Source organism: Colletotrichum lupini, chromosome 7, assembly GCF_023278565.1.
Source record: "Colletotrichum lupini chromosome 7, complete sequence".
Classification (NCBI taxonomy): Eukaryota; Fungi; Ascomycota; class Sordariomycetes; order Glomerellales; family Glomerellaceae; genus Colletotrichum; species Colletotrichum lupini.
This window is the reverse complement of record NC_064680.1, coordinates 2,372,991-2,395,571: the sequence shown is the minus strand read 5'-3', so window position 1 is coordinate 2,395,571 and position 22,581 is coordinate 2,372,991. Positions and strand designations below refer to the sequence as shown.

Here is a 22,581-nt window from a genome sequence, read left to right as displayed (position 1 = left end):
GATGTGGTCAAGAACGTGAAAGATATGCGTGTCGAAGGCACTCGGTTGTCAAGTCGTCCCGATGTCCGTCTCGTTGCCTGGTCATGACAAATGTATGCCCCCTTGTCCAAGAGAGCGCAAGCAGGGAGTATTTGAGTTGATGCAGAAACTCCTTCATTGAGATGTCAACTCACCTTTAGAATGACCCGTAGCTAAACAGATCTCAAGCCCGTCATCTAGATTACATAACAAACAAGTCTACCTACAGGGGCTGACTGGACAGGGTCTGGTCCGAACATGAGCCCGTTGGGCTGCGATGGGCTTTTGGAATTGAAGAGATCTCCTGGCCCAAGATGTCGTATTTCTAGGCGGGTATGAAAAGGGGGAACGAGGTCTGTTTCACCGCCATGAAATCGGTGTACCTAGCTGGACTAACCACTTGGCTTCCCACAAGTGACGTGCCCAAGGGGGAAGTTTTCTTGGCTCAAGAGGAGGACGGCAGTCCATCGAACATCGATGGAAGTGAGGCGACCGGGACCAAGGGGTGCGGTACCCCATTGTTCGGAATGATTGGCAGGCCAGATGGCCATGTGAGGTATGCTGCAGGCACAAGGAGTGTTGGGGTGTTCAAAGATGCTTGCCTAGTCAAACTGTCGGTAATGATAGGCCGCGCGCAAGGCCGCATGAAGACACTGTGGTGTGTTGGAGTCCCGTATGGTACAGTGGTAAGGTCCTAGCAAGCTGGGAACCCCAGCAATTGAACCAATACATCACCTTGACTGTGGGCCAGAGGGTCTTGCGGTGAAGCAGCTTCTTCTCAGGACTCGGACATAGATGACAGAGCCAGTGCTCCAGATACATGGTATCCACGGGGTCGGGGTTACTCTTCATCAACGGTGGTTTGCCATAATGTTCGCCTCCAGACGACCATGGAGGAGACCAAGTGGACGAGCGCGCCCCCTCACCTCGGTTTGCCCGGGACGCAGGAGCAGGCATTAATGGTTCGATTTACGAGAAAGAGGGTGTGGCTTGCAGGCTCGAGGTACTTTGCCAGCTCGGACTTGGAGTTGAGAGGCGCCACCGTTGCGACTATTTCGCATTGTGCCTTAGGTTGCGACGCCGTTGACGATGAGGTGCTGTTGCATCAGCACGCCACGCCGATGAAGAGTCCCTTGACATTTTCCGAAAGGCGCAGAAGACGGGAGAGTGACGAGGTATGATGGTGTGTATGATTCTGACAAGCCCCGTTTGGCATACGGGGCCGTTGGCATCGGAGACGGAGTGAAGACTGCTCGAATAGCCGTGCAGCTCTACAGTAGGCTTGCCATCAACAGGCTGAGCGGGCAGTCGACACTGTACCAACGGCCGTATTATGTTGGCTAGCTCCAATTCGGCAGGGTCTTTGAAGAGATTTAGACTCGAAGAACACTGGAGGGTAAGTCGAGGCAGCTTAGCCTACGGAGAGGGAGTTGGTTAATCTAGCATACGGACGTATGTCGAGGTGCACTAAAATAGTGCGTAGCTAATCCGACTAGCTGGAGACGTTGGCGCGATGACCTCAACTATATGGTATAGTCATTCATCTCAAAAAGGCTAAGTTGCTACCTAGTCCTCCTCATTCGATGGTGGCTTGCATTCTCTAACGCAAGAAACCTACACATTTCTCAACCGCCTCAAACACAAAGAGAAAAGGACAGTATACGTACCTTTTTCCTTTTCGCCAAATTCAACGACAAGCCATCGAGTAGAAGCTGGAGACGAAGGGGGAATTGAACACGAGTGAGTAAAGGGATAGAGAGGTAAGGGGGAAACGAGGGCGACATAGGGACGCAAAGCATAGACGTGGAGCACATTGTGTTGGCATCGTCTGACGGCAACAATGGAAAAGGCGGAGACTGGTTTGCTTCCGTGCCAATATTCGAACTGCAATACTTTGCCGTTGGGAACTTGTACGAACCATTCCAAATGGCAAGATGGGATGTTTGATGGCAGTTTGAAAAAGACGGCCAACGAAATCACTGTGGTTGGTGATGAGAAAGGAAGTGGCAGGCGAGATGACAGGGACGAGCAGCAACATTCGGGAGATGCAGGGAAGGAAGAAGCAGAGCAGAGCAGAGCAGAGCAGAGCAGAGCAGAGCAGAGCAGCAAAAGAGTGCTCAAGGAAGAAAAGAGGGAGAAAAAATTCAACAAAATCACATCGAGGTCATTTCACAAATGCAGTTGCCCAGATCTGTCACTTGCTTCCTTGTCCACTCGGTCAGTTCCCACCAACACCGAACCAACGCCTCATGCAGTTTTCGCACTGTCCTCTCACCGCACTTTACGACATATCTTACAGTGCGTAGCCTGTCCCGAATTGGAAACTTCATTTCGCCTGCTTTACTCTGTTCTGCTCCCGTCTACGGATACTCCTCCATTCTCTCTCTCCCACACTAACGGCAACACCACACATCCCAACCCAACCCACCGCTACCTAGTTCATCAACTCAACCCGGTCAGTGGTTTCTCATTCCTTGCCAGCCACAGCCCAGGAAACGCCATGCGCCCCCCGATCAAGCCATCGGGCTCTTTCGGACACTGTCGCTGGCCACGTTTATGGCCGGCTTAGCTTCCTCGGGCCCTGACGGCGGGCATGCCCTCCCTCTCTGCATCTCATCTGCGCAAGGTCAAGGTTTCTCCTTTTTTGGAAGCATCGCGCTTCGGGTTTGCACTCGCCTCGCCCTCGCCGTCCTTGGCTACAAGGTCCTTGGCTACAAGGAAACCTCCCGACACCTTCAGACGGGCACTTCACATCACACCGTGAGCACCCCAACGGACAAGTCTGGCGACCCCAACCGAGCCGAGTTTCGCCCGCTCTTAGCCTCAGCCGGCCCATATTTGAACCTCATTAGGCTGTCCTGGTCTTGGCCATAGATCTATGTGGCGTATTCTGTCCTCCGCAAGGAACAACAAGAACATGGACCGATGAGGGACGTGACGACCTTTCCTCTTGGCATCTTCTTCTTGCAAGAGCCACGCCCCAGATGTCGACTCCACTCTTTTATGTGAACCCCTGGTCAATCGTGGCATTCGCTCTACTACTGTCACTATGACCTGTTCCAGCGCCCGTTCTCATCTAGGGAACTGTCCTGTTTTCACAATTCTGCTGTCTTCAATTCGTCACGAACATGATGGACCGTCTAGGGTTTAGTACGAGACGACGGATACGTCTAGGTGGAAAGGCGTCCCGCCGCCGAACTACCTTTATTACTCCACGTGGACTCAGTTTCGCCTCAGGAACCCTATGCCTATCCCGGGACCTAAACTTGGACGCGGAATTGGACCTAGACCCAAGCCTGAACATGGACTCGGCTGGAGCAGGGTTGGCAATCTGGTCAGGGACATTGATGCGGATATCGATGAATACGTCGACCGGCAGCTCGATCGACCATTCTACTGACACCTTTTGTCTCTGCTTCTTTGATCCAATTTGAAATGTAGCCAGACGGGGTCATAATCAAGTACTTCGTTTGAAAGCGGCCGCTGTTCTACTGCAACTTCCTCATGCCGCTGTCGTATGGCTGTCTGTCCCAGTAGCATGCTTGCTTTGACCCCCAACTTGCACTCTCCGCCGTTCCAACTCGGAGCGGAGGAGCATCTCAGTGCCTCTACGCCTGCCTGTGGTGCGGCTCCATCATTGAATTGGATGCTCGTGTCTGGACAAGCTGATGTTCAATCTAACGTCTTCCTTGCGGTAGCATTGCCCCCTGTGGGTTGGAATAACTCCGGCAGGGAGAGTTAAATCCGCGAGCGATCTAACGGTACCTGTTCGCCCTTATGATCAGGACAAGGTGCCTAGAGAATCGGCAGCGCATTATGGATAGATGGGAAATACCTTAGCTTTGGCGGACACAAAGGGCGCCATCAACGGAACGGTCTTGCCCAAACTAGACTAATAAACAGGGCTTGACGCGGATCGCTCATGTGCGACATCGTCTGAACGATCCACTCAACACAGCGGCTCATCTCTACGCTTGACAGTGAAGTCGGCTTGGGACGCACTAGGAACTAACTGTCCACGAGGGGTCTCCCGACACCATCAGGTCGAGGACAATCACAACTCAAGACAGGGACATGGGTCACCCATTCTTCGTAGGCACTTATGCTTGCCCTACCTCACGCTGAGGGGACTGACCATACGGCACGGCACCAGTAGGCCCTGCACAGAGCTCAGTGCTGGTTGCTGCTGCTACTGCTGATGCTGCCACGCCAAGCTATCCCTGGTCCAAGTGGCCGATGTTCTGTGTTCCCACGTTCCCCAATAGAAAGTGCGGCCAGTGGGTGCCATGCGACAATGGGAACACACGAGAGGTGCACCTACCTGCCCTACCCTGCCCCGAATACCCGTCACCAGTCAGTCATTGAACCGGGCGGGGCGGCTGAGGACATGCGTCTTCCATCTTTCTCTTTCTCTGTCTCTCTCTCTCTTACACACACTTTCTCGCTTCCCCTTTCTTCCTCTTCCTCTCCAGAAACTACATTTGGATGACATTGTCATGCCTTGGCAGCCCACCACAAAAGACTCTTGAAGAACCACCTGCCAGACGTTGAGCCGGCTCAGTAACGTAGTCGTCGAAACCAACATCTTGGGTCACGCGTTGCCCATACAGCACTCGAGACGGAACACCAGAAAAACGAGACATTGCGTCAACAGACCCAACTTTGGCTGGGCTGCGCCTCTGAGGTGCATATTGGGGGCTCTTCCGTTCTAAGTGGATATCACGTCCAACAACACCCATTGTCTTCCAGAAAGGCCGCCTGCGTGATACCCTGGTCTTACCAACACAACAAGGCGGGACAGTACCCGGCTATCACGTCTCATTTCGAACTAGCGTACGACTTATCAAAAGGGCAAAAAGACAGGCCAGAATCTTTCACCCAGTCGACCAACCATTGCACCGTTGTGCGTTGGAAGTACACGGGTGCTTGTTAGCCCTGTGCGGGAGAGCCAACGGCCTGAGCTGAGTCGGATTAGGCTGGTTTCTCCACGGCCGCCAAAGCATCTCCACAACCAGGCAGCTTGTCGACCACCTCCTGCAAAGGGGCGGATCAAACAACCCATCTGCCCGGTCCGCACCCGCAGCCAGCATCTCTCCCAGGTACATCGACTTGCAAGGTACAAGCCATTTTCACGACCCGTTGCATCTTCCACATTACTTCCCTCCACCAAGTTACAGCCCTCCCTTGCGTCAACTTGAAGACTTGCCAGACAGACGCTTGACGCACCACTATCTCCCGACTGGCATCTTCCAACACCAGAACAGAGAAACTTTGACGCGTTGGCGAGCAACCAACAGCCAAGCTGCGTCTACTTACATTTGGCATCACCGGTGTGATAGCTACCTGTTGGTCCTCTTTCGCTTGACTGGCAGATTTGACGATGGCAAACAAGTCAGCCCACTCCCGACAGTCGATTTCAAGCCAATAGCCAGTCTTGAGCTTGTGTCACGACGATATATAAGACAGACGACATATCCTGACTCGAGCTTCCAAACAATACACTCTTCATCCAGCCAGAACAACAACTATACAACATACGAGACCATCCCTCTTACCAGTCACCTCTAAGAAACCAGTCCTTCGTCTAGCTTTTTCATTGCAAGACGAGTCTTCGCCCGTCACTATCGAGCTTTACACGCAGAAAAAACAAAGCCTTACTTAGAAGCCCACCGCTCGCGGCCGAAGAGACCTTCTCACAACAGCTTCGACTCTTCTTCTCCTTCTTCTTCCTCTTCCTCTTTTTTCCACGGAGAAGATTCCTTCTCTAGCCAAAATGTGCTCCAGAGTTATCATCACATGGGGTTGTGGCTGCACCGAGACACGGCCTGTATATGCGTGCAGCTCTCACGGCCATTGCGGAGGTGTCGTAGACAAGCCGCAAAGCCAAGATGGCACTTGCTTCAACTGCCAGAAGCAAGGGAAATCGTAGGTCCGTTACAGACTCATCACTCGGTGAGACGCCAACTAACGGTCTCTTGGGCATTAGATTCGACGACGGCCTAAAAGTAGACATAAAGCCGAGGGAAAGAAGACTATGAAGAGCTTCTTTCTACCGGAATCGACCATATTATGAGGCTCACGCCTGCCGTTCCGCTTCTCTTCTATGGCATTATCATTGCCAACGACTCCAGCAGAATAGAGCTTTGAGAGACACCATGACCTGTTTCTACTATTCCGTTCATCAGTATGCTGGTTTATTCATCAACCTTTTTTTTTTTTTTCCTTCTTAGCAACCTACGATGATGGAGTATCGCATGCGGATTTTTCTAGACTGCGTGAAGCAGCAACCCAGCGCAAGGTCGGGCATCTCGACTCTCACGAACACTCTCCCTGTCAATAGCTCCTCATTGTGGAGATATCAATTCAATCATTTAAACTCTAATCCGCGTGCTTTGCAAGTCGCTACGGATACCTGCCTTAGATATGCAAAACCAATGTCGGTGAATTGACTGTCCATGTTATGCAAGATACGGGAAAAAGAATTTTCACTGCCAGACAGCTTGAGAAAGCAAATTGGCAGGGCAGGCTCAGAATTTTTCTTGTGTCCCCTGTCATAGTCAAGCCACATTCGCGGGACACTTGCATTTGATGTCGGGCCGCACTCAAGCATCCCGTTTTATTCTTCTGTCCCGTTTTATTCTTCTGTTCTAACAATGCCTCTTGGGCCCCGAGAGATGGTTTCAAAATGGGGCTGGGGCGGCAAGAAAGAACATCAGCATGCGACCAAAAGTTTGGCCTACTGGACACTTGACTACCAAACCTGTCAAAAGAAGAAAATAAAATCGACAATGTGGCACGGCAGTGAACACACGGGAGCGGTCCGCCTGCGACAGCACGTTGCCTCGTCCGACGGGCAGCAGCATTCGGTTGGGTGGATGTTTTGGCCTCACAAGACATGTCGGCCCCTGTCGGTTCCCGGAAGAGGCGATTGATTCACTTGCACACGCGCATACACACACACACACACACACACACACATACACGAATTTGTGGCTAGCAAGACAAACAATTTTTCACCCTCAGACACTGCGCCCGGCAAGCGCTTGATTATCCTCCAACGGCATTCATAAGGTTGTTCGAGAAGGGAGGGCGAACCCCCTAGGCAAGCCACAAAAGACGCCCCAAGCCAGCATGAGGCTGGAAATAGATGGCTGTAGTTACGGCGCGTAGCGGGTAGGATTCCCACGACCCAGCATGAGCATTGCGTCATGTGATGGCAAGCGAGTAGTTCAAGTTTGGACGCGAAACCATTGACGCGAAGCATACGCGCGACAAGCGACAAGGTGTTTATTTGCCTCGGAACAGAGTCAAATACTGTATACCAACGTTTCTTCATTTCGGGGTTTTCGAGAAAAAAAAAACAGAATCCGCCGTAACAGATGCGTATAGTGCTTGATGAAAGTCCGGATCTATCGAGTCAGGAAAAGGAATGGGGGAGGGAAGGGGACAGGGGTGAGAAACTAAAGAAAGCAGATTAGCGATATCTATCACGAGAGAGAAGAAAAAAATGAGAGGGAAGTAGAATCAAAAACAAGGGGGCCTAGGCTAAGGAAGGAGAGAGAGGGAGAGAGAGAGAAAAAAGGCCATAGAAGCAAAGAGGAGGGAAAGAGAGTGACGCTGGATTGACAATATAAGCCCAACTCGCAAGCCAGCGAGCGGTAGGGCAGAGTGCAGACAGACATGGAGAAAACGAGACACCATGCCATCAAGCTTGGACCAATACTACGCCACGCTGCGTTAGCGTAACGGCGGAGACTAACGTCAACCTAACCGTCCATTGAGGAGAGGTCTGGAAGGTACCGTGCTTCGCAAGTTCGCAGATGGGATGGCCTCTTCTCAAGGTAAGGTGCCCAACCCTTGTTCATGGTCATGTCAGTAATGGAGGATATCCATAGATGTGTATGACGAAGCCAGCGGAAACACACACCGGCCCGGTCAGGCGTCCCGGGTACCAAGATGCTGTGAGCAGCCGAGACTACGACCGCGATAAATGCTCGACAGGGAAATTGAAATTCAGCGAAGAAGGGATATTTCGGCGCTCTCCTGTGCCTGGAAGGGAGTATGATGTACCCGCACACAGTATTCCGTATGGATACACCCCGTGATCCTGGACTGAGCCAAGGCAAGACACCGCAGGATAGGACGAGATAGGACGCTCTCGCCGGATGCAACCCGCCCTTCCTCCCATTCAATGCGCGCGGCGTGCGGCGTGTCTCAAAGCAGAGCGAGCGAATGCGTCGTATATTGACGAGATGGAGAGCCTCTCGAGACAAGGCAAGGAGAAGCGAGGTGAGGTGGGCAAAAGGCAGGACAAGGCGAGAAGAGGAAGGGAGGAGGATCATGGATGAAGAAGAGAAAGTTGAGGAGACGGCGGCACAGAAACAAAAAGATGAGATGAGGATGGAGACGAGGAGAGAGGGAGCTGCATGAAGACAGGACCAGGGTAGGAGCCTCCAGCAGACTAGCACTCCTGCCAGGTACTAAGCTAAGGTACGTGCGTACCTTCCCCCTGTCATCCGTGTCCACAAGTGGGTCGGGAGATTGACACCTCTTTCCGACTTCCTACCTAGCTCCTTCCTGCCTCCCTAGCTCCTGCCTCCATACCTTACCCCAGTACGGAGTACCTACGTAGTAAGGTACCTACCTAAGGTACCTAAGGTAAGATACAACGGTACCTTCCTTGCCTCCTGCCTGTGCTGCACTTCACCTCATCCGAATCCAATGGAACCCAGGGCCAACAAAGATGATTGCACTTGCATAGATTGTCTGTCTGAAAGTCTCCTCTTCTCTCTCTTTCTCTTACACACAGTTCACTTCTACTCCTCCATGCTTGCTCATGCAAATCTCATCCCCCTTCCCCTTCCTCCTCTCCCATGCTCAACATGGCAGGGAACATGCGTATACTGCGACCTTCCTCTCCAAAACTTTGCCCTGCCCTGCCTTACCTGCATCTAGGTAGCCCTGGCCTTGTTCCTTCATCTTGGCAGGGCATTCACACAGCATCACTGGAGCAATTCAAGCTGCGGATGAAGTCACCAAGACCGACGACCGGGGACAGAAAGGCAGCACGTCTCATTGAATGCGCCCCCCTTCCTCTCGCCCCTGCCAGCTTCGCTCCAGCTACCTGGCGTCGAGGGCCCAGAGAACAGGTCTGTGGAAGGACCATTGCAACTAGTTTGCCAGACATGCTTTCCTAGTTTCCACCCCGAGAGACCCTCGCCCTCGTATCTGACCCAGCATGTCGTTTCTCGGAGACTAGAACGAGAACCAGGAATTAGAATCAGTAGGCCCAACCCAAGGTAGAAACTGACGCTACCTTACTTCTGCTGCTGCTCCCGCTTCAGGTCCCAGGAACTAACATGTGGAACAGCAACTATGAATAATCCCGTACGAACGGATACGTACCTTGCCTTAAACTCGCCAGTCACGATTTGGTGTGATAGTCCAGCCAGAGGATAGACAAACCGAATTATGGGGCGAGGGCAAATATCTCAAGTATACAAGGTCACGGATGCACCAACTCTACTTTATGCTTGTGTTCTGCCGGCATCACAAAGCGACCTACTTCATCGTACCGCACCACATTCCTTGCTTGACATGCGCCGTACGACATCGGACGGACATAGGCACGCGCTCTCTCCTCAACGGACACGTTTTTATCCTCTCACAACCCCCTCAACCTCCATCTGCTACAATGCCCGGCTTGACACGCGGCATGGCAGTGAGACTCCGTCTTGCTACTGTATGCAACCTTGTACAACCTGGCCGACCCCCAAAGAAGGGGGCTGATGTGGTCTCATTCCCGCGTCATAGAAACGCAGCATCGCGACGCAGACGGCGTTGGTTCCTGGTTCTTGCCAAGCGGCGATTTCCCTCGTACGCCCACCGCCGTCATTCACTGCCATCTCGCTTTTGGCCAGGGACCCCAAACCAGCTCGGTAAGCTGGCCTTCCAAGGGGGTCAAGTTGGCAAAGCAATATGGCTGACTGGCGATGCGAATGGGTTTCCCAATCTGCCTTCCTTCGTCAATTCGACAGACATTTCCACCGGAAAGTGGAGTCGGCACAAGACTGTTAGCAATAACCACCATACAGAGTACATAGAGCTGTCCCTGGATTTGCGACAAGGGCACTTGTACGCGACGGGAGCCCGTCCCTTTCGCACTGGCCAGCTCGTGGTCGAGGCATAAGGCAAAGCAGACGGTCCGTTTTTGTTTTGAACAACAACCCTGATATATCAAAGCTGATCATGTTTGGCAGAGGGCTTAGACAAGAGCAAAGATTCAGTTTGTCCAACCATTTCGAGGTACGGATAGTCCACCACGAGGACAATAGCCGAAAAGTTTGTCACGTCTGTTTTCTCTCTTCTCGCCCCCCCCCCTCTAAAATACCATTGCCATGACTTCGGCCCGCAAGCGCAAGTCGCTGTGCGCAAGAAGCATAACACAAGTAAAGACTCCCTTGCCGTTTCCTTCATGTCAAGGTTGAGCAGTGACACCAACCACGGCTACATACAGACGAGGTGACCGGGGGTCATTGCTCATCTTCACTTGGCCAGCCAGTACTTTTCCGCTTGTTGCGGATCATCGGCCAGCACTGGGGCACCCCTCCCTCCTCAATTCCCCCATGTGCCTTGGGGGCGCAGAATGAACTAGCATTGCTGACAGGCCCATCGCGCCCGCCCGCATGGTCTTCGGCGGCTATGCACATCGCTTCAATCCTGCATAACACCAATCATTGACATTTAAAAAGTTCACAAACCTCATTGATTGTGCCACAGTGCTGCACTTTGGACTTCATCTTCCGCTCGTCGAACAATACCAGCCGCGCCGTCCACCTGCGTCAAGTATACCTGCGACGCTCACTACACTACCGTGTCTCTATCAATTCACGATATTTTATGCCCTTCTCGAGAATCTATGGAGCCAGTGAACGGCACATGAGTCTTTGCTCGCCAGTCCGAGCCACAATCAGCGACGGGAAGCGGAATCCAGTCCGCAAGCCGGCTGCTAGCGGTTGAACGAATAACGAGGGTGGCACGGTTGGCCGCTTAATCCCCTCTTCCGTTTCCTTCCATCCCTGCATGGACCCATCCATGCCTAGATGGCCGGAGGATGAGGAATAGTGTGAATGAAGAGACCTGCTCGAGCTCTCAGCAGCAACTCAGCTCGCGGCAATCCTTCGCCCCCATCTGGAAATCTCAAGCCTCCACCCAATGCCTCCATAACATGCCAGGGGCAGGGCAGTCCCTGTCTTGATCGATCTTTGAGTCCCACGGTTCGAAGTTTAGCGCTGTGCCCGTGTCCCGCATCAGCTTGAGGTTCCATCCTTGCGACTGATCGATTGATACTGCCCGTGAGCTTTGGTCAAGACCAGAGGGGAGCCTAGAGACAATGTTGGTTTGACAACGCGCAAGAACCGCCTCATGATGTAACCCGAGTCTGATGCTCTGTTTTCTCTCTATTTCAACTCATTTCGTTCCAGCCATCAGTATTCAGGCCACAACAAACAATTCTTTCCTTTCCGCATTCCCGGCTCAAGGCTCTTCTTGTTGGGGCCCTTGCTCACCGGCTCCGGCTCCCTTGGCCCGTTGACCGGGTTCGTGTACGACCCGAGACCAACAAGCACGATGAGAAATCCATCGGACCCTCACCCCCTTTTTTCTTCTATCCGTTCTTGAGATCCGGAATTCCACGCTGCAGCATACAATGCTCGGCAAAGGCGCCTGTTGGGAAACAGTCCTTCATCAGCGGACGAATGAGAAGCCAAAGGCGTAGAACTGGCTGTGCTCGTCGGTCGACGTTGAACGCGGCCATGGTTGGACACTTGGAGCCCGCCGGTCCAAGCGGCCTGTTCGGCGGGACTTTTTTCTCTTCTTTCCCCTTTCGCAACTACATCCAACGCTCCATCTACCTGGTAGCTGCACCCCGGCGTTTCTCGGGCCTCGGGGGTAGCGGCACACCCTTCGTTACCTGCGACCCCATAAGGCACTTTTCCTTCATTTCGTTTGTCTCTGGAGTACGGCGTGGAGGAACCGGAGAATGGGTGTGCCACACGTTATGCGTGTGCGTATGTTGGATCCAGACAAGCTAAAGAGACGCGGCTTGGCGTCTTCACACGCAGAACGTGAACAAATCCGCGAATCACAAACGAGTTTGTCGACCGCTTGTTGGTGTGGCCTTGTAAGCGAGCGTCCATACACCCATCCAAGCGCCGCCGTCATTATCGTCGTCGCTGCTAGCTATGAGAATTCCTTTCACCCCATGCGCCCGAACTGATGCGTAGATTACCTACAGAGCTATGGCTGATGACTCGTGGGGCTTGAGTCGTTGTATCAGTCGATGTGATGAGACCGGGATTCGAGAGGCGAGATGGAGAAGAGGAAGGGGCACCGTCCGGAAGAGGATTCGAAGAAGACGCGTCTCGGACGTACCCATGGTATCCACGATACCCATGAGTATCATCATGGGCCATGATCCACCCTGGAGATTCTCCCACCCTTTCCCTGTTCTTTAGAGGAAGAGGCAAAGCCCGTCTCGGTTCTTTGCATCATTGCTCCTCTTACATACTGGGCCCCTCGTCCACTTATCCTGCCTTGCCTGTCCGCATCACGAGGGGGAAGGAACAACAAGAATTTTGGAACAAGGAAGGCGTGAAATGTTTGGATGAACGCCTTGGGTGCGGGTGGCGCCGCTGTCGCCCGCGCCGCCCACCGGGCTACGAGTTATCATGTCGAGCGAGCTTTTCCCATTGCGTCTTGGTGCCCAGTGTCTCGTGATGTGACGTGTAACTTTTTGTTGCACGCCTTCAAACCCCCATCTGTCTGCTTCCCTTGTGCGCATGCCTGGAAACGCATCGAGACAGTCTGAAATTAAACAGAGGCAGTCAGTGCTGGGTCGACCGACCGACCAACATCCTACGTGACGATCCCGGTCCCCTCTCCAAAGGCCCAAAGGGAACAATTAGGTAGTGAAATGATGACAAGGTGCAGATCCAGACCGGGTTGGCTCTCCTATTAGCCTCACACCCTCTCTCTTTTTTTCTTCTCTTATCCTTTTTGCTGCCTGTCTTGCCCTGGGCATATGCCAATCTTCCCCATCCGTGCTCTTTCGGGGGGGAATCCACACACCTGCTTTTTTTTTTTTTTACTCAGCTATGACAACTCCTGCGATGGGTGTAAGTGCGCAGCATCTCCGGGTCATGGGGTCGGTCGGAACTTGGAGCATCCGTGAGTGGGAAAGGGCTGCGGCGCTGCGGCAGCGGAGTCGGGAAGCAGGCAGAACTAGGCAGGCATAGGCAACAGCAGCACATCACGAACGTACAACAAGTCGAAACGGGCAATGGCAGACAACATCATCACGATTCGCAAGCATCGAGCTGACGACAAAAGTGTCTCACAATCTCGTGACTGCAATGTACGTTGTGCACCAACAAGTCACAAACCAAGCCCCGAGGGGGCGGCCATCCTCTTGTGATATCAGTCTGGTCCAATTTCATGAGGTGGTTCAATCTGCGGCAAGATAGAATAGGAAACAAGGGACTAATCATCCCCCCTCTCATCGCGAGATAATTCCAATCTGTGTTTTGTGTGTGTGTTCTTCATCCTCTCAAGAAAAGGGGTTCCCAGGTATTGCATTGCTTCTTCGCTCTCTTCCCTCTTCCACACATCAAGCCACCAGGAGCCAACCCCATTTCCTTGGTTTCTCATCGTGCCAGTCCCCAACCGCCCCCCTTGCTCTTACACCCCCTTGATCGCCTTATTGTACAAAAATCAGCTTTTTACATAATTCACCGCAAGCCTTTTTTGCTTCTTTTGAGTGATTTTTTTTGGTGGATGTTGTTTTTGTGTATGAGGGTATGGTTGCTGTCCTTGCTTCTCCCCAAGTCTGGCCCCTCTATCGTCTTTGCGTGCAGCAATCTTGCTTTGTGTGATGTTGCTTGTCTCTGAGAGCACTTCTATAAATGCAATATTCCTTATTCTTCACGCGAGAAGAGAAAATGAAAGAGGCAAAATCTCAGTGACAGCCTGCGTCTGTAATGAGATGCGATATTCCAATCGACTAGAACCAGTTAAGCCGTAGAATCATTAGTCGGCATATTAGGAAAGTGAAGGATAGTGGCGAACCGAGGACGCGATTGGATGCTTCTTCGTAACTCGGCGCACTATTAGTTGCCGGAGCCGCCGGGTCCAGGTGTCCGGGGAGACCAAGAGGGAGACTAGATTATGTTAGAACTTGCTCAAAAACATCAGTCAACAGAAGAGTAGCTTACAGTCGGCGAATAGCTGGGGCTGGTCGGAGACTGCTGGGCTCCTGGAGTCTGTTGGAAACTCGGGCTTGTAGGCGAATACTGAGCCGGTGAAGTAGGAGACCACGTCGGCGACGCAGGTGAGTACGACGGTGACGTGGGACCAGCCCCATGGAGGTTGGGGGATGCAGGGCTGTAGTTGGGACTGGCTGGCGAGTAGCTCGGGGAAGTGGGTGAAGCATACTGCGCGGGCGATGTCGGGGAGTAGTGCCTAGGTGAAGAGGGCGATGCCGGTGAGTAGCTTGGCGATGTCGGGCTGTAGTTGGGGCTTGCAGGGCTGGTGGGCCGGAGCATGGGCGATGTTGGCGAGAAAGAGGGTGACGAAGGACTGAACTGCGGCGAGGTAGCCCCGTAACGCCCAGCAGCACCGTCGATGAGCGGCGATGTGGGTGAGTAGCCGGCATTGGGAGACGACGGCGAGTATCCGCCATAACCACTGCTGAATGGCGACGTCGGGGATGTACTGAATGGGCTCGTCGGCCGCCCAGGACTGGCGCTTGAATAGGGGTTGACAGAACCAATGCTAAATCCACCACCATTGTAGTCGGTATTGAAACCGGTGGGAGAATCGGAGCCAGCACCAACAATGGGGGAGAAGTTGCCGGCGGCAGGCGAGCTGAGAGACATGTAACCCGAATCCGCCATGGGAGACCCAGAGTCGTACGGGGTGGCAGCACCGCCAGCCTCGCCGCCCTTGACCGGCATGCCAGGCATGAGACCCATGCGCGAGTTGTCGCTGATGACAGTCTCCAGCATCTTGGGGTCAAGGAGAACGTCAAAGTGACCAGTTCCCATGGGAGCCATCTGGCCAAGCATGACGTTCTCGGAGATTCCACGGCAGTCGTCCAACTCACCAACAGCTGCAGCCTCGAGGAGAATTTCCACAGTCTCCTCGAAAGAACAACGCATCAGAGCACCCGTGTCGGCTCTGTTGATACCGTGACGGGTGACGGCAGAGATGGTACCTCTGTATGTCATCACGTCACAGAGAAGAGCAAGATGTCTGTGGTTGACGTAGGAACCGTCGAAGGCAAGCACCTGAGTCAACTCACGGATAAGAGCCGCTCTGGCACCCTCAATACCAAAGACTTCGACAACCTGCCACAAGTGGTTGGTGTACGTGCGGTTGGAATCGACGCCGTCGACTGCCAAGACCTGGCGCAGAGCTGTTCCAGAGGTATCCAGGTACCACTCTGAGCAGCGCTCGTCAGCCTTCGCAGCCAACAGAGCTCCATCCTCGGTCTCGATGAGCTTAACCTCCTTGTTCAAGAAGGCTCTCTCGATGCCCTTGACACCACGAAGAGAGAGAGTGTCGAGCAAATGAGTTTCAAGTCTCTTCAGCATGACGTCGTCCTCAATCTTCTTCTCACCATCTTCGTCCTTGTCATTGCCTGCATGCATGGGACGAATACGAATGATTTGCTCTTCAGCGTTGTTATCACTGAAGATGACAGCAAGATCGTTGGGGTACTCCTCCTTGATGCGCCTAGCAACGTCCTCAACAGTCAGCTCCTTGTCAAGAAGCTTCTGGCGGTCCAGAGTGAGACGAAGCAGCCATCTGGATTGGTCTTCCGTCTTGTCGTGCGACTCGTCGGGGATAAGGTAGTAAGACTCAACCATATCCAGATCATCGGGAATGTTGGTCGAAGTGATCTCAGGGTCGTAGTAGATCTCGGTGACAGCCGTGACGGAGCGCAGCGTCGTGTGTTCGACCGTGCTTCGAAGTTGCTTGGCAGCTTCTTGACTGGCGTTGTCCTCACCACTCAGATAAACAACCATGGAAGGAGTCTTGATGTTCTGGGCCAAGTTAAGAATTTCCTTGAGACGAGGGACACCGAGAGTGACGTTCTTGGAAGAGACACCAGCGAAATGGAAGGTGTTCAGTGTCATCTGAGTGGCAGGCTCACCAATAGACTGGGCCGCGATGACACCAACCATCTCACCAGGACTGACAAAGGCTCGGTCCCAGCGGGCTTCAAGCTCTCCCAAGACATGCTCGAAAGCCATCTTATTTAGGCGTTGCTGGCAAGCAATACGCTTGAACGCAAGTCGAGAGCGGATCTGCGCCTTGAAGAGAATCGTGGCACTGTAATCAGCCTCCTTGGAGATGTCATCCTTGCCACGGACGATGGTCATTCTTTTGAGCATCTCCTGTACTTTGGGGATGACATCTTGAGGTCGCAAGTCGCTTCGCTGGAAATCTTCAACAGCAAAGAGCTTCTTGGCAGTCTCCATAAGACGGATCAAGTTCAAGGGCAACTGCATCGACTCATCATCCTTCCTCTTGAAATTGATCTCGCGAACCTGCTTGCGATCAGAGAGCAAAGCTTCGAACTCTTCATCAAGAAGCTGCTGAACGGCCGGGTCGCCTGCCATCTCGTTGCCGTACTCGAGCCACTCAAGCTCTTCCGGCCTGTTCTCGTCCATGACATCCAGACGGAATCGGTCGGCGAACTTCTTATGGGACATGTTGAGGTGGTCCATACGCTGCTTCTCGATGTAGATGGCATCGAGACCATCCTCACCGTACAGAAACTGTAGGATATCACCCAGAGAGTTTCTGACGGTACCATCGTACTTGGCACTCACGTCCTCGAGCGCCTTGACAAGACGACGCTGGATGTAACCGGTCTCGGCGGTCTTGACAGCGGTATCGATCAAACCTTCTCTACCAGCCATGGCGTGGAAGAAGAATTCACTAGGCGTGAGACCACGGAGATACGAGTTCTCGACGAAACCACGAGCCTCGGGCGAGTAGTCGTCCTTTGTGAAATGCGGCAAGGTGCGGTACTTGAAGCCGAAAGGAATGCGCTTTCCTTCGACGATTTGCTGTCCGACCAGGGCAGTCATCTGGGAAATGTTGATGGATGAACCCTTGGAACCGGACGATGCCATGGTGACGGCATTGTTCAAATCCTTCAAACTCTTCTGCGTAGTTGTACCGGCCTTATCACGAGCAGTGTTCAGGGCCTTCGAAACCTTGCTCTCGAAAGTCTCACGAATGTTCATACCGGGCAGAGGCTCCAGCTCGTTAGCAGTAGCTTGTCTTGTGAACTCCTCGACCTCGGCCTTGTGCTCGTCAATGTGGATCTGGACCTTCTCAATGGTGATCTTGTCGGGAATCGTGTCGCCGATACCGATACTGAAGCCGTTGTGTAGCAGCCAGTAGTTAACTGTTTGCTGGACACCAACCAAGAACTTCATGGCCGCTTGAGGTCCATGCTCATTGTAGACAATATGGACGATACCACCACTGGCAGCACCAATGTTCTTCTTGGAAAGCAGACCGTACATGATCTGTCCTGACTGAATCAGGAGACCCTCATCCTTCAGGGGGTTCTCCTCCTTCGAATCAGGGGCGCTGTGCAAGCTGACAATGTTGGGAACTGCCATGCTCATGATCTGCTTACCAGTCCACCTTGGTCGGGGCCGAATGATGGCGGGTTGGGGAATGTTGCCATCCCAATTGGGAACCCATAGCATGATGTTCATGACCTGCTCCTTGGTGAGGAACACATCACGACGACACAGCTTGTAGGCACCAGCAAGAGTGTCCTGCACGATACCCATCAGAGGACCGTTTCTTTGCGGGGAAACGATGTTGATGGGGACCAAGCACAGCTCCTTGACTTCAGCTCTCGTCTCCTCACTTTGGGGAACGTGTAGGTTCATCTCGTCACCGTCGAAATCGGCGTTGTAGGGGGAGGTGACGGACAAGTTTAGACGGAAAGTTGAGTAGGGCATGACGCGGACTCTGTGACCCATCATAGACTCCTTGTGCAGAGATGGCTGACGGTTGAAAATGATATAATCGCCCGTGATCAGATGACGCTCGACCTTCCAGCCGTACTCCAAAGAAATTTGTCCAGCTCTGCGGTGGTGGCGCAAGTCAATTCTTGTACCGTCGGAGCGAATAACGTACTTGGCTCCCGGATGCTCGTTGGGCCCGTTTTGAACAAGCTCGTGCAGCCTGCCGATGTTGTACGGAGTAACGGTCTCGGGGTAGGTGAGAGTTCTTGCGATACTGCGAGGAACACCAACCTCGTCAAGAGACAAGTTGGCATCACCAGTGATGACAGTACGTGCCGAAAAGTCGACACGCTTTCCCATCAAATTGCCACGAAGACGACCCTCCTTGCCCTTAAGACGTGCACGAATAGCCTTGACGGGACGACCACTCTTTTGCAGCGCACGAGGTTGGCCGGCGATGTCGTTGTCCATGTACGTAGCCACATGGTACTGCAAGAGCTGCTCGAAATCTTGCGCAATATGAGCAGGTGAGCCTTCGCGAATGGCCTGCTTGACGTTGCTGTTGGCGCGAATGATATCACCGAGTTTGTAGGTCAAATCGTCTTCGTTTCTGAGTCCCTGACCGGTTCCGTCCATAGAAATACTGGGACGGACAGGCGGGGGCGGAACGGGAAGAACGGTCACGATCATCCACTCTGGGCGAGCGTACTCGAGGTTGAGGCCCATATCTCTTAGATCGTCGTCACTGATGCGACGCAGGATGTTGTGGGCCATCTCTGGGGTGATTGGAGGCTCCTCCTTCTTCTTGACGCCATCTTCACCTTGAGCCTCGTACTTTGCAATGAGCTGCAGAGCCTTGTGCCGTACCCTAGGCTGAATGTTTCCACAGCCGCCGTGGTTGACGGGAGCCTGCTTCATGTTCAGGCCGTACTCTCCATCATCGGGCTTCTGCTCCTTGACCTCGTTTTCGCAACGAGTCTTCTTCTTGCAAATGTTCCAGATGCGGTTGAAGCGAACCTTGGGGTCTCTTGTGTTCACAGCTTGGAGAAATTCAGGGTCGCTCTGAGAAGCCAGGTTAGCAAAATCAAGTCAAGGCGGCTGTCAGACATCGTAGAGTAGACTAACTCTGTCGGCCAAGACCTTGCTGCAGTTATGGCAGACAATCTCCAAAACCTTCTTGACTTTCTTGATAAAGCCAGGATGGTAGACGGGCTTCGCCAGCTCGATGTGGCCGAAATGTCCAGGACATTCACCCATCGCCTGGTTGCAGGTCTTGCACTTGAATTGACGATCGATGGAACCGAGGAGAGGATCATTCAGACCGCCGTCGCGGGGCTTTGTCCGCGTCTCGTCCATGGTCTCGGGGTAGACACAGTGACAGACACTCATGTTCTTGATCTCCTCAGGAGCCATGAGGCCGAACTGAATCTCCTCGACCGTTTTGATCGGCGCACTCGAGTGCGTGAAGTACAGGTTCGCCATTTTGATGGTGTTTTCGATGTCGTTGGGAAAGAATGTGTCGACGGGAGATCACGGGGTAAGGTGTCGGAAAACAGACAGGAGTCGCCGATTGTCGTTACGCGACCCGGAAATGTCGCAAACGAGACGCAATAAAATCGGAAAGCGAAGATCTATCGCGCGAAACGCTTTTCGAGATGAAAAAATCGGACAAGGTCGTCTATCGATGGCGCTCTTGACTACACCAGTCCCCGGCCAGCGGCCCAGGAGAAGGTTCCACTGATCCTCCCAATCGCCGCGACCGTAAGTGTGTCGAAGAATCGAAAAAATATCGCGATCGTATCAAGTCGTGTATCGTGTCGGAAATGAATGTGCGGTCCAGGGGCGCGATTTCCGACGCGCGTGGTGATTGTCGATGCGTGGATTGGCGGAGTTGTAGAAGTCAAGACCGTGGAGGCGAGAATGAGGAGCGAGGTCAGAAACAAATCTTGCCTCCAGGCGGCTGGCGCAGCCGGCAAAAGCACGCTAGCCGGATTTGGCAAATATCCTCCTTTACCTTCCTCAGGCTGGATACGCGTGCCCGAGGTCGAGGGTACCCACAAAAGTCATGAAACAGCAGGAGCAATCGCCGACGGACTTAAGTACTGGGTACTCAATACTCTCCGTTCTGCTATGTACATTTCCCATAGTGAATCGCTCACTGTGCGAGAAGAAAAGGTCCTGAGGAACTTCAGCTGCAAGCCTGCATCACGCCGATGAGTCAAGAATTCCTGGGGGAACCTTTGCAGCGGTAAAGATGAGATTGGCGTCGACAAGACTTGATGGCTGAGGAATTTTGAGACTCGACTCCCTCGCTTTGTCTAGCATTTCCCCCAATGGCTGTCGAAGTCTCGTCATTATTAAGCAGCCACCCAGCTTCGAGGGCTCTTAGAGTCCTGAATCATTCTGGTTTACATCACTACAAGCCCCATCGCGCTAAGTCCGAGCAAGGGTCCGCACACCAACGAAGCTCGTCCCATGGCGACGCGATCCAACGCCATGTCACGCGTTTTTGGTGTTCACGCTTCAACTTTAGTTCATTTAGAAGCCTGCCTGTCAACGCAGAAACCATCAACGCCTCGGGGTATTATTTTCTTCATCTTCTCCGACCTTTGCCACCAATCCTACCCTTTCGAGAGGTCATCTTATCCTCCACGACTTCGCTGTCCGGTATCTCACCGTCCGCACCCGGACTCCTTCTCCGCATGGTACCGGTAGATACCGCAACGAACTCTTCCTCGCTATCGCTCTCTCCGAGGTCGAAGAGTATCGGCATTCGGAAGGCTCCAGCATCGCTAATGTGCCCATTGATAACCGTGGAAGTAACGACATCCACTTCCTCATCCTCCGCGTCTAAGCGTCTCTTTTGCAGCTCCTCCTGGCCATATATGTCGAATTCGTCCTCCAGTTCCTCGTACTCCTGGTTCTCCTCAACCTGCGCAAAGTCGGGCGCAAGTCTGGACCACTTCTGCTCGGGTATGACGGACCAGATGTATATTCTCCCCGTCTCGAGGCCGCACGTTGCGATGAAGGGTCGATCCGGGTGCCATTCCACAACGCCTTGCTCTTCCTTGGGGCCGTCCAGTATTCTGATCAGACCTGTACTGCCCATGCCTCTGTCCCAGACATAAATCTCGTGGTTGTTGTACGTTGATGCCGCGACGTACTCGGACGCGGAACTGAACGTGGCGTGGTTCCATGACAGCCTGTTAACTTGGTCTGAGAACTTGTGTTCTTCTGTGAAGTGTATGGTGTCGAGATCGAGGTCCTCGGCCGCGAGATTTGGAATATGGAAGGTTCTGACAATGCGGTCTTGGGCGTTGATCAGGAGAACCCTCCCCGAGTTGTTCAGGCGCAATGTTGTAATAACACCGCTGCATGGCTTTTCTGAGTATATCGTCTTCCGAGTCTTTGCGTCGATGACGTTGATCCATCCCTTGTTGGTTCCCGCAAGGATATGCTCTCCCGTAGAGGTGAATATCGTGACGGTGGTCATCTGTTTGGCGTCGTCTTTCAGCTGTTTCTCGGTAGGTTCGCCGTCGATGTCGGGGCGTTTCGGTGCCGAGCTGAGGGGGTATTTGACATCGGTCACGTCTGACACATCGACGAGGATCGGCTGATCCTCAAAAATCGAGGCCACAAATTGGTTACTTGCCAAGTTAGCAAACTCTCAACTTCACGGATATTGGGGCTATCCAACTCACTGGTTGAAAGGATTGAGCTCCGCGATGTATGCCGGAGCCCGGAAACGGACCTCACGATACCGTTTGCCATCTTTCAAATCCCATAAGACAGCCTTCCATCCTTGGCACGCTGACAGTAGATACCGGCCGCATCTAGACCAACTCAGCGAAGTGATGCTTCTGTGGTGGCCGCGCATCTTCCTCGCTACGCCCATTGTTTCGATATCCCAGATGACCACTGTGCCGTCCACCCTCCCAGAGGCCAAGAGGTCGCCCAATCGGTTGAATCGTAAGCATGTTGAATGTCCAGATCGGATTGTGTTCGTGTTGTTGATCGCGTTGATAGCTTCGACCGCGGCGATGGCCTCATTCTCTTCATTACTGAGAAGGAAGTTCATGTTCACGGGAGGCTCAGCTGCTTCCGCAAGCGGGCAAACTAGCCAAGCTTTGCGTGCGTTGGATTGGGGGGTGTGATGGTGTAGGTCGCAAACTTGGGGTGGATTCGCAGAATAGGTAATTGTTGGAGTGCAGCCGTGCGCATGCGACTGCCTTTCTTGCGCCTACAAGGCTGAAGCGCTCCAGGGATCGGGCCCCACAACGCTGCCTGCCACCGGAGTACCTCAGATATACCTATAGCACCTTTCCGAGCCTTCGCATATGTAAATTTGAAAGAGGATCTCAGACAAAAGAGGTGTAGGTATAGTACAACGATTCAGGTTCTATAAAGAGCGAGTTGCCGCTGAAGATCGATGATACTTGGTGACCGAATATCGCTCGTAGACGCTGATTGCGCGTCGCAATTAGCTTACAGTAGGCACAACCAGGAG

At 53.0% G+C, this 22,581-nt stretch overlaps 7 protein-coding genes across 7 annotated transcripts; 2 read left to right on the top strand and 5 right to left on the bottom strand.

The window, feature by feature from the left end:
- Positions 1 to 624: 624 nt before the first annotated feature.
- Positions 625 to 1,832, bottom strand: CLUP02_13743 (uncharacterized protein; the record flags this gene model as incomplete). Its single annotated transcript, XM_049292680.1, has 4 exons — positions 625 to 864; positions 1,237 to 1,407; positions 1,467 to 1,541; positions 1,686 to 1,832. The coding sequence occupies 4 exons, from the start codon at positions 1,830 to 1,832 to the stop codon at positions 625 to 627; spliced, it is 633 nt and encodes a 210-aa protein (XP_049149826.1).
- A 3,959-nt stretch (positions 1,833 to 5,791) lies between these two features.
- Positions 5,792 to 5,947, top strand: CLUP02_13742 (uncharacterized protein; the record flags this gene model as incomplete). The annotated part of the gene is made up of 1 exon (XM_049292679.1): positions 5,792 to 5,947. One exon carries the CDS (start codon positions 5,792 to 5,794, stop codon positions 5,945 to 5,947), a length of 156 nt encoding a protein of 51 aa, XP_049149825.1.
- A 1,837-nt stretch (positions 5,948 to 7,784) lies between these two features.
- On the bottom strand, positions 7,785 to 8,360 carry CLUP02_13741 (uncharacterized protein; the record flags this gene model as incomplete). Its single annotated transcript, XM_049292678.1, has 1 exon — positions 7,785 to 8,360. One exon carries the CDS (start codon positions 8,358 to 8,360, stop codon positions 7,785 to 7,787), a length of 576 nt encoding a protein of 191 aa, XP_049149824.1.
- Positions 8,361 to 10,266: 1,906 nt separating this feature from the next.
- CLUP02_13740 (uncharacterized protein) lies at positions 10,267 to 11,275 on the top strand (the record flags this gene model as incomplete). Its single annotated transcript, XM_049292677.1, has 5 exons — positions 10,267 to 10,363; positions 10,434 to 10,539; positions 10,685 to 10,706; positions 10,798 to 11,032; positions 11,121 to 11,275. The coding sequence occupies 5 exons, from the start codon at positions 10,267 to 10,269 to the stop codon at positions 11,273 to 11,275; spliced, it is 615 nt and encodes a 204-aa protein (XP_049149823.1).
- Positions 11,276 to 11,683: 408 nt separating this feature from the next.
- CLUP02_13739 (uncharacterized protein) lies at positions 11,684 to 12,019 on the bottom strand (the record flags this gene model as incomplete). Its single annotated transcript, XM_049292676.1, has 2 exons — positions 11,684 to 11,908; positions 11,990 to 12,019. 2 exons carry the CDS (start codon positions 12,017 to 12,019, stop codon positions 11,684 to 11,686), a joined length of 255 nt encoding a protein of 84 aa, XP_049149822.1.
- Positions 12,020 to 14,183: 2,164 nt separating this feature from the next.
- CLUP02_13738 (DNA-directed RNA polymerase II subunit RPB1) lies at positions 14,184 to 19,556 on the bottom strand (the record flags this gene model as incomplete). The annotated part of the gene is made up of 3 exons (XM_049292675.1): positions 14,184 to 14,234; positions 14,289 to 19,136; positions 19,200 to 19,556. The coding sequence occupies 3 exons, from the start codon at positions 19,554 to 19,556 to the stop codon at positions 14,184 to 14,186; spliced, it is 5,256 nt and encodes a 1,751-aa protein (XP_049149821.1).
- Positions 19,557 to 20,667: 1,111 nt separating this feature from the next.
- On the bottom strand, positions 20,668 to 22,152 carry CLUP02_13737 (WD domain-containing protein; the record flags this gene model as incomplete). Its single annotated transcript, XM_049292674.1, has 2 exons — positions 20,668 to 21,721; positions 21,776 to 22,152. The coding sequence occupies 2 exons, from the start codon at positions 22,150 to 22,152 to the stop codon at positions 20,668 to 20,670; spliced, it is 1,431 nt and encodes a 476-aa protein (XP_049149820.1).
- Between the last annotated feature and the right edge of the window lie 429 nt (positions 22,153 to 22,581).